The 16,141-nt window shown below is 54.8% G+C and overlaps 1 protein-coding gene across 1 annotated transcript in view; it reads right to left on the minus strand.

The window, feature by feature from the left end:
* Sptbn5 (spectrin beta, non-erythrocytic 5) overlaps window positions 1–16,141 on the minus strand; it is a 44,529-nt gene that overhangs the window by 4,951 nt on the left and 23,437 nt on the right. Inside the window, exons 31-56 of the mRNA XM_052726644.1 lie at window positions 16,007–16,117; window positions 15,614–15,796; window positions 15,112–15,315; window positions 14,819–14,968; window positions 14,281–14,385; window positions 13,787–13,954; window positions 13,173–13,322; window positions 12,888–13,079; window positions 12,581–12,661; window positions 9,982–10,308; window positions 9,170–9,283; window positions 8,924–9,042; window positions 8,548–8,713; window positions 8,182–8,370; window positions 7,867–7,944; window positions 7,168–7,340; window positions 4,387–4,477; window positions 4,142–4,288; window positions 3,199–3,336; window positions 2,854–3,110; window positions 2,485–2,671; window positions 2,034–2,246; window positions 1,013–1,209; window positions 679–883; window positions 234–428; window positions 4–156 (exon numbers count right to left, since the gene is read on the minus strand). Coding sequence (XP_052582604.1) covers window positions 4–156; window positions 234–428; window positions 679–883; window positions 1,013–1,209; window positions 2,034–2,246; window positions 2,485–2,671; window positions 2,854–3,110; window positions 3,199–3,336; window positions 4,142–4,288; window positions 4,387–4,477; window positions 7,168–7,340; window positions 7,867–7,944; window positions 8,182–8,370; window positions 8,548–8,713; window positions 8,924–9,042; window positions 9,170–9,283; window positions 9,982–10,308; window positions 12,581–12,661; window positions 12,888–13,079; window positions 13,173–13,322; window positions 13,787–13,954; window positions 14,281–14,385; window positions 14,819–14,968; window positions 15,112–15,315; window positions 15,614–15,796; window positions 16,007–16,117 — 4,293 coding nt within the window. The remainder of the gene's footprint in view (window positions 1–3; window positions 157–233; window positions 429–678; window positions 884–1,012; window positions 1,210–2,033; window positions 2,247–2,484; window positions 2,672–2,853; window positions 3,111–3,198; window positions 3,337–4,141; window positions 4,289–4,386; window positions 4,478–7,167; window positions 7,341–7,866; window positions 7,945–8,181; window positions 8,371–8,547; window positions 8,714–8,923; window positions 9,043–9,169; window positions 9,284–9,981; window positions 10,309–12,580; window positions 12,662–12,887; window positions 13,080–13,172; window positions 13,323–13,786; window positions 13,955–14,280; window positions 14,386–14,818; window positions 14,969–15,111; window positions 15,316–15,613; window positions 15,797–16,006; window positions 16,118–16,141) is intronic.

The raw sequence follows: 16,141 nt of genomic DNA on the forward strand, positions 1-16,141 counted from the left end.
TACCTGCAGGCACCTGTGCTGCTGCAGGAGCTGCGTAGGTGACAGGCTGTGGACTTGGGACTCTCCCTCTAGCAGGGTGGTCTTCTCCTGCATCCAGCCTTGGAGCTCTGAGGCGGCCTGCTCGAAGCTCTGGAGCTCACGGGCTGCAGCCAGGTTCTGGGAGAGAATGAGGGAGAGCCTGCTCGGGGCTGTGCCGTGCTCCATGGCTCCATGTTCCCTGAGACACGGCCTACCTCTCTACGGACTTCGATTGCCTTGTTCAGCCTCTCCCAAGTGGCTTGGACACGATACTTCTGGGCTTGAATTTGGGGGTAGAACCTGGGTGCTCCTCTTTCCAGGGAGGCCATCAGCTCCCTCAGGGTCTGCACCTTGGCCTGGCCCAGGCTCTGGACTTCTCTGCCGAAAGCACCAAACATGTCTTCCATCACCTGAAAGGATGGAAGCCCAGGTATTGTGAGCTTCTACCAGCAGCCTTGGAGGCTCATTGAGGGGCTGGCAGCATTGAGTGGCCCCAACATCACTTAGCCGTAGAGTTCTAGAACTGCAGATTCTTGCAGTGATAACCCTCCAGCTTCCTTGTTCACCCCTCAGAACCTCTTCCCATCCTCAAACACATGCCTTCTTCACCTGAAGAAGCTTCTCCCTCCTCTCCCCTGGGTCTACTAAGGACTAACCCACCTCGATGCCTTCAGGGTCCTGTCTGTAGTCCTGGGACTCAGCAGCAGCCACCTTGGTGGTCAGCCAGGCATCCAGGAGCCGGGCCTCTTGCTCCAGCTGGTGTAGGTGCAATTGCTCACGCAGTGCTTGTCCCCTGCTCTCAGCTCTCTGCAACAGCTGTGCATGGGCGTCCCTCACAGCCTGCAGCTGGGACAGCACCCTAGGACTATGACAGGAAGAAAGGGCAGCATGGACTACAGCCCTCCCTCTCCAGGCTGGAATAGCATCCCCTGCCTCTGTGACAAGGGCACCCTCATCTCTGCTCTTCTCCAGGGGGAGTGTAGCTCTGACATACCTGCCCGGGTTCTGCCCACTCTCCAGAAGGGCCACTGTTTGCTGCAGCTGCTCAATGCGACTGCTAAACCCCTCCAAGTCTCTTATGGTGGCTTCCAGGCGCCGCAGAAGAACCTGTGTGGCCTCAGCATCCCGGCCCAGGTCTTCACTGTCCAGAACGTGGCCCCGTTCAGCTAGCCAGGACCCTGTCTCCAGGAGCTAGGCAGTGTAACAGCAGGAATTAGTTTCCTGGGCCTGGCACTCCACTCTGAGACATGGGCAGAGGGCTCCCGGGACATGGGGTGGGATTGGGGGAGGGCGTCCTCAGCCGGTTGCATGGGAAAATTGGAGTGCTCTCATGGCTCCTAGCACCTTCCAGAAGATTCTCACTGTACTTGAAGAACCCTGAGTGTTAATATTTATAAGGGTTCCATGTGATTCTTTCCTTTTTTCCTCATGTAACATAAAGACAACTTATTTTTGCTTCTCAGAGACAGGGTTGCTATTTAGTCTAATAAAAGCATGTTAAAAAATAAAAGCAAATTTTATCTAACAGTCTTTACTTGGTTTCTTTTCATTTCTTATGTTTTGTCTTGTGAGATAGGGTCTCACTTTGTAGGCCTTGGTTGGCCTGGAACTTGAAGTGGGCCTCCTGCCTCTGCTTCCTGATACTGGAACTGTAAGCATGAGCCACCATTCCTGGTTTCTAATTACTTTGATTTTTTTTTTTTTTTTTTTTGAGATAGGGTCTCACGATATGGCTCAGCCTTCTAGGTGCTGAGAGTACACGGCTCACATTTCTTGTTACTTGTTTAGTTTGTGGGGTAGCTCAGACGTAGTTGCAAGGTGATGGTTCCAGGTGATTCTGACAAAGTTCTAGCTGAGAATCCAGGTTTGGAAGAAACAGTGAAGGTAAAGCAAATGAGCCCAGTACTGGAAGCAGAGGATGCACGGCTCTGCCTGCCCCTGGAGCCATCTTTCAGTCCCATGCACTTCCTGTGTTCTCAGCTCCGACATCTCAGCATCCCACAGCATCCTCTCACCTCCATCAAAGCCTGCTGGGCTTCCAGGGCCTGCTGCAGCATCCTCCTCCTCTGTGCTGCCTCTGTCTGCAGGTGGTCCAGAGCCTCCTCCAGCTGCTGCACCCGGGAAGCCACCTCTTCAGCGGCAAAATGTCCAGCCTGCACAAGCTTGTGGCCTGTACCCATCACCACCTGGCTCAGGGCCCTGTGACTACTGATCTCATTCTCCAAATTCTGCAAAGGAGGAAGGACCAGGATTGTACTAACAATTGGGGAACCCACACCCTAAGTTGGGCCTAAAGATCCTACATACTTACAAGGAATTCCCATCCCAGGATTTCCAAAGAAACTAGGCATCCCTAAAGCCCTAAAGCCCTAAAGGCTTTGCTGGATCACAGTGCCCTGTCCTGGACTGTGAGCCCCCAGCACCTCTGAGGCAACCCCTCTCCAACCTCCCAGCATGGGCCAGCACCTGGTGTCTCTCCTGAAGGTGCCGCACAGTGCTCAGGCTCTGGCCATAGTCCTGGGCTGTGGCAGAGGGCAGCTTCTCCTGAATCCAGGCCATTTCCTCATCAGCATCCCTGAAGAACTGTAAGAGTAGGCTCTGGGCTTCCAGGGCTGCCCTGCGCTCTTGTAGCGGCTCCTGAAGGCTCTGGAACCTGAAAGAGAACCAGAGGGGGCCACAGCCATCCATGTTAAAAAACAGACTATAATACAGTACTCGTCTATTCTGTGCGCTTCACTATGAGAACACATGCCAGAAGGTGGAGTGGGGGGATGCCCCTCTAAGGCGGCAGGCAAAGGAGGGCAAGGTATCAAACCAGGGCTCTGGGTAATCTACCTCTGAAGTAGCTGCTGGGCTCGCTCTTCCACACCTTTGGCGAGGCAGTGGCCTTCCTGAATGCAGGCTTGGGCTTGGCCCCACAGCTCCTGCGCTTGCCTGGTCTGACTATCGACAGCTGCTTCCAGCTCCCCCTGCGCCCCCAGGAGCTCGCCCACCCTAGGCAGGTCCTGGCTTTTGACAGGGGCTCTCAGCTCCCCTTCCATGGACTCTAGCCAGCTCTCCAGTCTCTCCAGCATCTTCTGCAGATGCAGAGCCTGGGACAGAATGTAAGGGAATATAAGAGAGTGGGGGCAGTGTGTCCTAGAGTCCTGTCTAGTGAGTTGCTTGATAGTCCATCCTTACCTTGTGGGCCCCCTGGAGTCCGGCCATCTTCCTCTGGCAGTTGGCCTGCAGCTCAGTCCAGAGGCCTCCTAGTTCTTGCAGTCTCCCCCGGATGGTCTCAGAGGCCGGGTGGCCTCCGTGTAGCAGTCTCTGCCCCTCCTACACCATACATTATACATACATCCTGGACGAAGGATGCTGGTACCCTGGTACCAATGACCAGCCTGCATTCTGACTGTGTGATGTGGGACAAATTTCTATCCCCTCTTCCCTCCCACTGTCCATCTTTTTCCTTTTCTTCTTTTTTGAGACAGGGTCTCACTAACCAGCCCAGGCTGGCCTCAGACTTGCTGTGGAGTGTTTTCTGTAATCCTGAGTGATGGGAGGATGGGCCTGCACACCAGCCTGGCTCTTCCTCCTTGCCTCCCTGCCCTTTTCTTTCTGAGGCAGGGTCTTGCTTAAACTGCCCAAGCTGGCCTCTAACTCACTACGGTCTAGCCTCAGCCTCACAGTGCTGGCATTGTGGGTGTGTGCCACCACACCCAGCTTCACAAGCCTCTTAAGCTAACGAAGTCTCTTTGTCCTTTTCTGTGCAATGCAGTAGCAATGACATTGGTTAAATGAGGTAACTAACACGGAATTACTTAGCAAAGCACTTGATATCAGGAGTAACCAGCCTGGGGTAGAGAAGGGGATGTTTAAAACCAAACCAAACCAACAAACACACACACAAATGGTACTCTGTTTTGATATCGAGCTCCAGGGCTGCTAGCTGTATCTTACTGTTTCAATCTACTCTCTACAAAATTATCAAAAAGGTGCCATTTTTGAAGAGGGCGTATCTGTACACAGCCTAGCACATAGAAAGCATACAAAGGACAGCGGTTGTCCCTACTATGATTCAAAGCCAGCTGCAGGGGTGTAGGGGGCTGGGCTGTGGCTCCTCAGCCTCACGGAACCTCACCTTCTGCAGCTCCTGTTGCTGGGCAACACTGGCATCCAGCACGGCCTGGAAATTCTGCTGCTTCTGTAACTGAGTTTGTATCGTGGTTGGGTCCTGCCGACCCTTGTCCAGAGCCTCCAGGTTCTTCTCCCTCAGCCATGTAGCTACCTAACACAAGGACGGAACAGGGCTCTGCTTTCCTTAACCTCCGGAGAGCCCCCAAGGAAGGTGTACCCCACAACCCTCTCAGCCCAAGCAGTGGGAACCTCATCGGAATCCTGCAAGAAAGTCCGAAGCTGCCGCAGCTCCTCCAGCTGGCAACCGCGCGCCCTGGCTCGCTCTGTGAGTGCCTCTCTCCTGCAAGAAGAGGGTCTTGTGGACTCCCAGGCTCAACTGCCAGGACTGGAGTGTGTGTGCGCCCCTACTCCCCGTGTGTGTGTGTGTGTGTGTGTGTGTGTGTGTGTGTGTGTGTATGTGTGTGTGTATGTGGCCCAGCTTTTTATGATCCATATCACAATGCCCTGAGTCAGAGGTTTCCTTTGAAACAAGACACATGTGCTTGTATATTAGGGCCACTTATGTTCATGTCCTAACCCTAATCTGAGGACGGAACTGTGTTTGGAGATAAATCAGCTGGAATCTGAGAGGACAGGTGTCTGTGTGTGAGGAGGTGAAGGTAGGACACACTCAAAGGGATGACCGTGTAAGGACATGGGAGAAGGCCATAATCCAAAGACAGACAGACTCTTCTAACACCTTGATCTTGAACTTCCTGCCTCTAGAATTGTGAGAAAATAATTTGTTATGGTTTATATCACCCAGCCTGTAGCACTTCGTTATAATAGTCCAAACTAATGTAGTGTCCAAGCAACTTTGTTCTCTTTTCTTTTTTTTTTTAATGTGTTGGGGATTGAACCTAAAACCTCATTCTTGCTAGGCCAGGGCTCTACCACTGAGCTATACCCCAAGCCCTACTTTTGCTTTTTAAACCTTGTGAGGCAGGGTCTCGCTAACTTACCAATGCCGACCATAAATTTACTCCATAGCCCAGGCAAGCCTAGTTTCCCAAATAGCTGGGATTATAGGCCTGAGCCACCAGAACTGTTTTGTTTTTATGCCATTGTTACATTTTTATTTGATTTGATATATACATATGTATTGTGTGGGGGTGCATGTGTGTGGGGGGGGAGGTGCATGCCACAGAGTGCATGTGGAGGTCAGAGGGCAACTCCTGGAAGCTGGTTCTCTCCTTCCTCCACAGGTCCCAGCAACTGAAGCTTGTACAGCAAGCTCTCTCGCCTGCTGGGCCATCTTGATAATCTCACCGTTTCTTTTTAAGACAGGGCCTCACTATATAGCTCAGCCAGGCTTCAAGTGTGCTGTGCGGCCCCAGCTGGTCTCAGAACTCTGGATCCTCCTGTGCTCCTCCAACAAGTGCTTGGATTACAGGTGTGTGCAACCATGCCTGGCTTTAGTCACTTTTTTGATTATGCACTGCTGTGAGCAAGAGTCCTACACACACACACACACACACACACACACACACACACACACACTGTACTTTTTTTTTTTTTTTGTTTTTTGTTTTTTGGTTTTTCGAGACAGGGTTTCTCTGTGTAGCTTTGCGCCTTTCCTGGATCTCGCGCTGTAGACCAGGCTGGCCTCGAACTCACAGAGATCCGCCTGCCCCTGCCTCCCGAGTGCTGGGATTAAAGGCGTGCGCCACCACCGCCCGGCTACACACTGTACTTTAATATTTAACATACTTAAAACATTTGATATATGCAAGCTACATTATGTATTAATTTATATATTCCCTATATGTACCTTTGAAACAACGTATTAAAAACATTAGCAGATGCACACAGAATGAAGTTCTAATACCTCCACCCCATGGCGGCCCATGAACAGTTCATCAGCTTTTCCCTTCACTGGTGTTACCAAAGGGCATGGAGTTGGGGGAAACCTGAGCTAGGTGGAGGCCGAACACCCTCCCAAGTATGGCCCAAGCCTGGAGAGAGGGAAGAGGTCAATGCCATCAGGCTGGGGTTGACTAGACCTGTCAGGAACCACCTAAGGTAATAGAATTGGCAAACTAACTTGCTGTTTGTCTACTCAGACCTCCATGGATACCCAGGGAAATCTACCTGCAAGAATGGAAAGGGATGGGGCCTGAAAAGTGGCTCAGCAGAACCAGAGGACCTGGGTTCGATTCCCAGCACCCACATGGCAGCTCACAATCATTTATAACTCCAGTTCCAGGAAACCTGATCTCCTCTTCGGGCCTCTAGAGGTACCGGGCATGCACATGGTGCACAGACATACATGCAGGCAAAACCCACATACACCTGAAATATAAATAAACAAATCAACAAGTAAACGAGAGGAGATATACTAGCTCCTACTGGAGCACCAGCACAAGGAGCCCCAGAAGCGGGAAGGTAGTCCCAGAGTCTGGGACGTGGCTTATGGCTATATCCGCCTTGGTCTCTACCCTGGAGGAGCCGGGCCAGCTGAGCCAGAGGCGTTGTGTTATGAGGGAGAAGGCAAGGCTAGTGTCATGAAATGGGCAGGCCACGCAGGTCTACGGCTGAGCTTCAGTTCCATAAGAGATCTTCAGCCTACTCGGAAGGACAGGTACCATGTTAAGACACCACAGCCCCCAGAGGCAGATTTAAGACTTAACTAGGACAGTGGGATCTGCCTTAGGTCCCACCACTTAAGGTAGAGAGGCTCAGGACCGCGGTTGTGAAGGACTGACCTAGCATGTTCCTGTCCCTTCCATATCATTCAGTCACTTCCTCTCAGTGTTCTAGTGTGAGTTTCTTAGTGGGTGAAGCTGGGATGAAGGATGGATGCCATTGTCTAATGGAGAACAGGTAGACCCACTGCCAGGGCAGGAGTGGTGGGTACTCCCAGCCTCTGACCCTAGGCTTTGGAAAACGCTACTAGTTGGGCCAAGAAGTTGAACAGGAAGGGAAGAGCTTGGATAATAGATGTCTAAGCCAGCTCACCCCCAGTTCCCATCATCCCAGAGCCACAGGTACCTCAGGAGTAGGGCCTGGCACCTGGCCAGGATGCTGCGGGCCTCGGGGTGTCCACTCTGGTGCAGGCTGAGGGCTGTGGCCTCCAGCGCACTGATCTCTTCAGCCCTTGCCTTCAGGTGCTGCTCACGCCTCTTGTGCTTGGACAGAAGGGTCTCCACAGTGGCCAAGGGATCCTGATGGAAGTGGGGTGCTGATGCTGACTACAGGGTTGCCCCCACTCCACCCTAAGCCATCTGCTTCCCTCTAGAATCCCTTTCCACAAAGTGATTGTTCTCCCAACGGCATTACTCAAACCCCACAAGGCTGCTTCTAGCTTTAGGATAGGGGGACCATCTGTGTCCATTTCCAGGGCAAGCGGAGTGCTTCCCTCTCTCCTCTATGCTCTGAGAAAGACTATGTCGGCCCTAATTATTCTCCCAGGTCTCTGGGAGTTATTCGTGCCTGTTACCGGGGTTGAGACGATGTTGGAGTGAGGACAGAGGCAAAGAGTGGTAAGAGAGAGATCCGAGGGAGCGACCAGCCTAACCATAAGCTCACTCCCTCGGCTCCTCAGACACACCCTATGGGCCCTACCCAAGGGGCCAAGGAACTCTTAGGACTGATGGTAACTGCTCAGCCGTGGGGAAGACCCTGACCCAGAGAGCTTGACGGCTCTGGCTGACTCCTGTCCATCCTTCCCGACTCCTGCTGGGTACCTACCTCCAGTCCCTCACTAACTAGAGAGGACTCCTCGCTGAAGAACCAGTGTTCCACCTTTTCCACAGAGCTCAGAAGTGACTGGGAAAAAAGGACAAGAGAAAGTCAGGAGAGGGCCCAGTGACTACCCAGGCATGTGTGTGACCTTCCTGGTGGTTCGGGTTGGAGAACCAGGGGCCTGGCTCCATGGTACAGGAGCAGGCTGAATGGCAGGAATACCCGAGGAAGGCAGTCCTTTCAGCTTTGGTCTTGACCAGGGCTGTGGAGACGTCATAGGTCCTGATAGTGGGGTAGGTTGAAAGCTGGCCTGGGGCCCACCTGCTGCTCCAGGGCCTGCTGTAGCTGCTGCTGCCGCCTCTGCCATGATTCCTCCAAGCTTCTCAACTCCTGCTCCACAGCGGCTAGGGATTGTTGAATCGCAGAGGCCAGTTGGCATCCAGATGCAAGCAGCTGCTGGCCCATGCTTCGGGCCAGGCTAAGGCTGTCTGTTCGGATGTCCAGCTCGACCTGTAATAGGCCTGAGGTCAGTCCCCTGTGGGCTGAGGCCTCCCAGGGTCACCAGAGGTCCAGCAGGAAGGAGAGGGCAGGATGGAAAAGAACAAAGTTGGCCAGGAGACAGAGAAAGGTCCTAGTAGGGGTCAGAGGAGGGGGGCACAGTGAGGGGTGACAGGAACTGCGGCTCACTTTGTATGCCTGGTGCTCTTGCAGCATGTACAGGGCTCTCTCGGGGCTGCAGGGGCTGCCCCGCGTGTCCATCTCAGCCTTCAGTCCCTGTGCCCAGTCCTGCAGATCCCGCAGCAGCATCTGGAGTTTCCAAACTTTATGGCCCACATCCAGTGACTCCCTCCTGCTCACAGGACTCACTGGTTAGTTCTAGGATCATGGAGCCTCCTCTCCCTCACGCCCAGTGTCCTTTAATCCCTCAGCACAGAAGGTCTGCGGGCTGGGAATTAACTGGTAAATGGTACGGACACTCAGGAGAAAGTGGGGCCAAGAAGTGCAGATTGGGAACTGGAGGGCACCATTCGGCATGGGACTAAGGCCCAAGGACTCATACCACTTCTGGACCCTGCTCCAGACCTTCCACCAGCTGTCCATCATTTCTTGTTGCTTATGACTGAGGCTGTGGGCAACCTCAGGGCTTCTCTTGCAGAGGCGGCCAACCTTACCCTCGAGAGACTGTAGGGATAAAGGTCAGAGGCTAGGCGGCAGGGGCCCGGGCTATGTGGATCTTAGCACATGGCTCTCAGGAATCCACCAGGGCTCCCGAGGATGTACCTAGGGCCTGGGTCCCCCAACTGCACACCTCCACCTGAGTCTGGATGAGGCCCATTCCCTGTTGTAGCATTTTCTGTTTCCATGGTAGCCTCTGTACATTCTCCAAATCTTCTGTGCTCTCCAGGGCCTGGATCAGGGATTCCTGGGAGGGTGGGAGGGGAGCCATTACAGGCTAGGCCACAGCTTCAGCTGTCCCCTCACCACAGGAGCCTGGTCACCAAGGGTGGCAGTGCAGAATGCAAGCACCCTACATGAATCCCTTCCTGCTGACAGGGTGGGAGCAGGGCCCTGCCCCTGACCAGAGGAACAGGAGTTCTGGGGCAGGACTTTGGGTCTTGACTTTCCTCTGGCTGGCGAGATGTGTGTGGCGCTTCCTGGCATGGTCTCTTTGACTCTCCCTCTGGGGAGGGATCTCAGAGGGCAGAGGCCTGCGTTAGCTGTGAGGGCAGGATCCAGTGGAAGAGGATGCTGGCCCACACAGAACTTCTCAGGTTGCAGAGACCTTAGCGGTACTCTCACCAGCTTTCAGCCCACCTGTGGGAACTGACACCATCCTGGGCCAAACCTCTTCTGGGCTCTAGACTCGCTTAGGGTCCAGGGAAAACAGGTGTGCTCTGGCCTCTAGACCCATCCCACATCTGGGATAGAAAGAGGCAGGGGGGGCTGGCTTGGGAGCTGCAGGTATGTGTGTGGGGGCGGGTGTAGTACGCTTCTCATCAGATTCCCTGGTGGACTCCTGGTGGGATCCAGATGAAGAGCAGAGGTGGGCCAGGGATTGGGGTCATGGGAGACTCCGTGCCACTCCCAACTCTGTGCACAGGGGGACTTTTCACTACCTACCTTTTCCCTGATCTGCTCAGTGAGGCCATCCAGTTCACTGGACAACGTGTGTATCTCTAGGGCTGCTTCAAGCCGCTGCTGATACAGGAGCAGGTTGCCATGGAAAGTCTTCCACCTGACCAGAGGATGGGGGTGAACCCTGCAGCCCGAGGTGGCACCCAGGCCCTCTTCCAGCCCCACGGCTGCCCCCCTCGCCCCGTCTGAGACTGGCCTATTGTTGAGTTGGTTTTGCCGCTGGCAGACGGTCTCAGATTCCTCGGGGCTCGGGTTCTTGAGCTGCGGTGACAAGTTTTTGATTCTCCCGATGTAGGTGTCATCCACTGTGACCTACGGGGAAGGGGGAGGTGCCAACACTAACTAGCACCACCTGTTCAAGGCCTCCTGATAGCTGTTGAGATTGTCCCCTGGGAAAGCAATCACCATCTTGAGGCGTTCAGCTGTGCCTCTTGCCAAGGATCATCCCAGCTGGGCTTGTTGACCCTTTATGCTCCCTCACGGACGGGTGGGAGGGTCACAGGACCCTCACCTGAATATCCAGGTGCTCCACAGCATCTGCTGTGTGTAATCCTGCCTTAACTGCACACGGCCTAGGGAGGAGGCTAGCCCGTATAAACTGGGAAGAGTTTGGGAGGGGCTCCTTCAGGGCGCTCATCCCTTCTGAGTAAGCTTTCAGCTTGTTGGGGGAGGAGTACCCACATTCCTGTATTATGCTCTGTAAGGAAGCCCAATAAACCCCAGAACGAACTTTGTCTCATGTCTTGATTTGTCACTGGGGCCTTGGGAGAAGGGGTAGATATTGCTTATGTCTCCCCCTGGGAAGGAATTTCTGCAACCACAGCAGATTTGGGGAGTGGGAGGTGGCTGCTTCCTCAGCAGTGACAGGTGCTGGAGACCACCCCCTCAGCTCTGAGGCGGGGAAATGGGCTTCTCAGAATGAGGACTGGGTAGGAGGGCGAAGGTGGACACAGACCCATGGGTAGTGTTTAAAGTTAAAAATGGAGCCTGGACACAGGCTGGCTTATAGGTCCTCAGGGAAGGGAGCCCCAGCAGGGTGGATCACAGGCTGCCTGCTCCCTACATTTGTACCATTGAACTCATCTGAGAGGTGATCCTGGAGCACAGCAGGGCTCAGAGGGTCATGGTGCTCACTCATGGCAGGTCAGGACTCGGGCCCAGGGCACCCCTTCCTGCTGTACCAGATGGCACAGCATCCAGCAAATGCCATCATCAGCTAAGGACGCGTTGGGGTTTAAGACTGCAGCCTTTACCAAAACCCCATACACCTGCATCGAGGTCAGCGCCTTCAACACCTGCTTATGAATGTGTTTGCCAAGGCCCCTCTGTATTACAGAAATAGATTCCGGGTGGTTTTGGTCAGTGGTGTGGGTGAGGATGAAAGGACCAAGCAGAGACCATAACAGGCTGCTCAGTCTTTTCTCAGGATCAGGCCTCAATTTCAGTTTTTCCGAGACTTGAGCAAGCAGTTTCTGGGAGGGCCTTGAACAAAAGACATAGTCCTTGCAGTAGCTCCCTTTCTGCACATACTCTGACCGCTCAAGGTTCAGCCAGTTGTTCACTGTCTGGGACCCCTCACCAAATCAGAGCTACGTGCATGGATCAATGTGAACGTGCGAGGCCAGCCAGCCTCCATGGCAGCTCAAGAACAGAGCCTGGGCCACTGAGTCAGCCCCCATAGTTCATACACGCTAGGCCAGCCAGCCTCCATGGCAGCTCAAGGACAAAGCCTGGGACTTGTCCAGGCCTGCCCCCAAAATGATAACTGTAACCCCCAACCAGTAAATTCAAAGGTTACACACCCTCACCCAATCATATGACATCAAGGCTTGTACCACCCTGTTTGCGGTTTTTCCCTTTAAAAACCCCTCATTCTGAGCGCTCAGGGCCATCCTCCTTCACCTGGCTAGCCAGTGTGTTGGATGCGGACCAAGCCCAGGCTTGCTTGTTATCAATAAACCCCTTTGTACTTGCATCGGATATTGGCTCTGTGGTGGTTTTGCTCGGGGGTCTCATGATGTGGCCACAACAAGGAGATGTTGAACTACTCACACTGAAGGAAGGCACTGATTATCTACCACACCCAGGCACAGGCTATATCTTTTTTAGTAATTTTGAAATAGTAAGTTAGGACCACAACTTTGTATAAACACAGAAAACTGCAGAAGTTGCCCAGCAGCTCCATGCCCACCTCTGCTTCTTACCATGACACTCAAAGCAGACCACCAAGTTTCCCAGGAGAGGCAACAAATTACAGGTGTAGAGCCATGTGACCACCACCACACACATGCATTCCCTCACCTCTGAGGAAGACATGCTACTCATTTCAGAGATGAAGAAACTAAGGATTGGCCAGATGAGGGAACTTGCCTAAGTGTGTCCAAGTAGTGCAAAGCTGAGCTTGACTCTGGATTCTGGAGTCCACCGGACAAACTTCCCAATGGGAGATCCTGTGTCAACCCTCCCGAGCACAGACTCTTACCTGTAACCCGTGGACCTCTCTGTGTCAACCCTCCCAAGCACAGCCTCTCACCTGTAACCCGTGGGCCTCTCTGTGTCAACTCTCCCGAGCACAGCCTCTTACCTGTAACCTGTGGGCCTCTCTGCAGAGCTGTAGACAGTGTTCAAGGTCCAGGCCCATGTCGCAGCTGTTCACCATCCTCTCCTGTGGAGGCCAAGGGTGGGAATGCAATGCTCAACGCTGGCCACTTGCACCTGTAGCTGGGGCAGCGTCAGGGCAGGTGGAGGCTTGGGACTTCCCACTAAAGACCTTACTATTAGGGAGACAGAGAACTACATGCCTGGCTCTTCCCCACCCCATCCTTTGGCTCCTGATCCCCAGCTTCAGCCCCCAGCCTCCAAATGCCTTGCTCAGCGCTCGGAGCCTTCACCTTCTCCTGGATCCAGGCCTCTGCTAGGTCCACTCTCTGCAGGAACTCCAGGAAGCTGCGTCGGTCCTCCAGGGCCTGGCCCTGCAGGGTCACTGCCTGCTTCAGCTTCTCCCAGAGCTCCCACAGGGCCTTCAGCTTCTGGGAGACTTCTCCAGTCCCAGGGCGGCTCTGTCTGAGGAGCCCTTCACCTTGCTGGGAGACAGGAATAGGGGAGCGCTCAGCCCCTTTCTTCTTATCTGAGACCTTGGCCATCAACACTTTAGGCTGGGCTGAGGCTGGGGTTACCTTGGCAACAGAGGTCATGACCTCCTCGTGGGCCTGGACCTCAGCCTCGAAGGCCTTGTGTTTCTGCAGGTGCTTCAGATAATCATTTAGGTTTCCAAGAGGGCTCCAGGCTCTCAGTTGTTGGACCCGCTCCTGGATCCAGTCCTCAACCTGGTAGGGACGGGCCCAAATCCTATGATGCCCCATCCCCACCCCCTTCCACTCCCGCTCCACACTAGTATAATCCAGGTGGTGGGCTACTGGCCTCAGGGGCAGAGCTAGCAGTATGTAGTAAACAAGAACCAGGGTTCTAGGCAGGAAGCCACGCCCCAGGCCAGGCTGAGCAAGGAACTTGGATGGGAGTCTGTTTCAGAGGTGCGAGCCCCCTGTTCCAGGAACCTGTTCCCCTTCCTATAACTCTTATTTGCCTTGGCTCTGCCAGTGCTCAGCACACAGATGGGTCGCAGCCCACAGGGGCTCCAAATCAAATGTTCCAGGCTCCATGGCCCCCAGGAAGCCATTTAACTCCCCCAACCTGTTTTTTTCCTCATACATAGTGTTGTGGTCTGAATGTCACCTCCAACTGCACAATGTACTCTAAGGTTTAGGCAACAGGCAGGGGATGGGCCTCTGACCTGAGCTGCGGCCGTGGTGAAGTTGGCCATCATCAGGGAGGCGTGCAGGGCCTGCCCCCGGCTCTCTGCCAGCTCCTTCACTTGAGCCCGATGCTCCAGCACGCGGTAAACCAGGCGCTGCCCCTTAGGGCTCGGGGTAGTTTTCAACTGCTCACGCAGGGCTGCCTCCTGTGGAACATGGGCACTCGGCTGCTCTATGCTGGCAACCTGGCCATTGACTTGCCCTCAGCTCTGCACGGCTAAGGGCTGGCTGGCGGCCCTGACAAAAGCCAGAGTCAATCTCCGTTCAGCGACCTCACACTCAGTGAATGCTCCCTGGGCCCCCGCAGTGTGGAGCAGCCCAGGCTGGGGCTTTTCTTGAGCCGTATAAATGTACACTTCCACCCCTAGTTCCACAGACATAAAAACCAGCGCTGTTTCTGGGCATACACCCAGCCACCGTACCCCTCTTGAGGACTCCCCCATCACCGTGTGCAGGACTCCGAGCCCATCACCTTCTCGTCCTGGAGAGCGAGCACTTTCTGGAAGATCACATGCTGGCAAATCAACTGCTCCACTTCCTCCACTGAGCTCCCCAGGCCACTGGCTTTCAGGAAGGCCTAGATCAGTATGTGGGGAAGGTCAGAGGCACTGAACGCTGCCAGCACTGTCTGCCGAGGCGGTACCCCTGGGGCCTCAGTAGCTGAGAGGAACACCGCACGTGGGCAGGGGAGAGGTGAGGGGAACAGGAGCCCAGGTGGGAGGCCAGCAACACTTCAACCTCTGACACAGTGGAGATGATCGGCCGTCTCTATCCAACTCATGGGTCTTAGTCCAGTGTCTAGGCTGGGCAAGAGCGGGGCTAGATCTGGCCTGGGGGTGCTAGTGGAGGCCATGGTGCCCTGGTGATCTACACTGGCCACCGGGGGGGACTCACCCACAGCCCCTAGGCTCCATGTCCAGGAAAAAGCCAACGACTCAGGAAGAAAGGGAGGAACAGACAGAGGTACGGAAGAGGAGAAGGAGGGTTCGAGTCGGGGCTGTAAGACCTGCCTCCTGGGCTGTGAGGATCGTCGCCAGGTGATCACACTGTCTGAGGAGGCGCTGTTCTTGAAGCATGGCCTGCAGCCTCTCTTGCTTGAGTGCCCAGGCCTTGAACACCTGGTCACGTTCCTCCTGTAGGGCTTGAAGCGCATCCTGGACCTGAAGATGAGGATGTGGAAAGCTGGGGTTGGGGAGGGTCACTAATACATCCCCAGGGAAGCCTTGGAGAAGAGGCGGTGGGGTGGGCAGGAGGCAGCCCAAGGGAGGACAGGGTGGGCTGGGAGCATAGGCAAAGCGCCCACCTCCTTAGTGTGTGTCCCCGCAGCCAGAAGTGCCTGCTGGCCCAGCTTAGTGGCCCGCTGCTGCAGCTCTTCTCTGGCTTCCAGTTCTGCCCGCAGCCATTGGTGGGCTCTGAGCCTGAGCAGGGTATTGCTGGGTTCCCTGGAGCCCTCCTCCCTCTGCAGCTCCTGATGCATGCTGGCCACCCAGGAGGTGTAGTCCTTCACCTGACCCCGGGAGACAACGAGGCCCCATTGAGATGGGGCTGGTGGCACACAACTGTAGCCTGCCTGAACCCATGGACACACAGAGACATCAAGCTGTCTGAGACAGGGCTTCTGGTGAGACTCGCAGGTCTCTGTCACTCGGTTTCTCTGTCATCACCCAACCCAGTCCTTCCAGGATTACAGACCCTTGCTCTTGCCCTTTCTGGCCACACTTATTTTCCCTCTAGAACCGGAGGGCTTCGGTGCGTGTACACATCTGTGCACACCTGAGCCCCTCCCAAGAGGAGAAAGCCCTCACCGCTGTGTGGAAGCGGACCAGGAGGTGTGCTCGCTCCAACTGGACCCTGCGCTGCTCCACACGCAGCTGGAGGGCCTCCCAGGATAGTGTCACAGCTTGCTGCTTCTGCTGGACAGTGGCGAGGGCCCGAGGACCTGGGCACAGCTTCTGTACCCCGCTTCCAGCCTTCAACAGTTCCTGCAGCTAGCAGGTAAGGGGTAGGAGAGGAGAACGGTTTCTTCACAGAGGTGGAGGGACCTGAGCATCCCAAGGTACGTTCCCTGTCTGAGTACTCAAGCCTGGGAACTGCTTGGGCCAAGCTCTGCCATGCAGGGCAGGCCCAACGGGAAGAACCAACGCGCCAGGCTGGACGGCCTGTAGGGGCCTGAGGGCCTGTGCTAGCAGCCTACCTACCTGCTGCTCCAGGCCTGCCAGCTCACGTTCCAGCCTCTCATGTCTCTGCAGCTGGTTCTCTACCCCATGCAGGTCCTGGGCCACATCATCAGGGAGGCTTGTAGCTTTCTCCTAGGGTAGAAAAGGGTCAGAGCA

Source organism: Peromyscus californicus, unplaced genomic scaffold, assembly GCF_007827085.1.
Source record: "Peromyscus californicus insignis strain IS unplaced genomic scaffold, ASM782708v3 Scaffold_7__1_contigs__length_154581171, whole genome shotgun sequence".
NCBI lineage: Eukaryota > Metazoa > Chordata > Mammalia > Rodentia > Cricetidae > Peromyscus > Peromyscus californicus.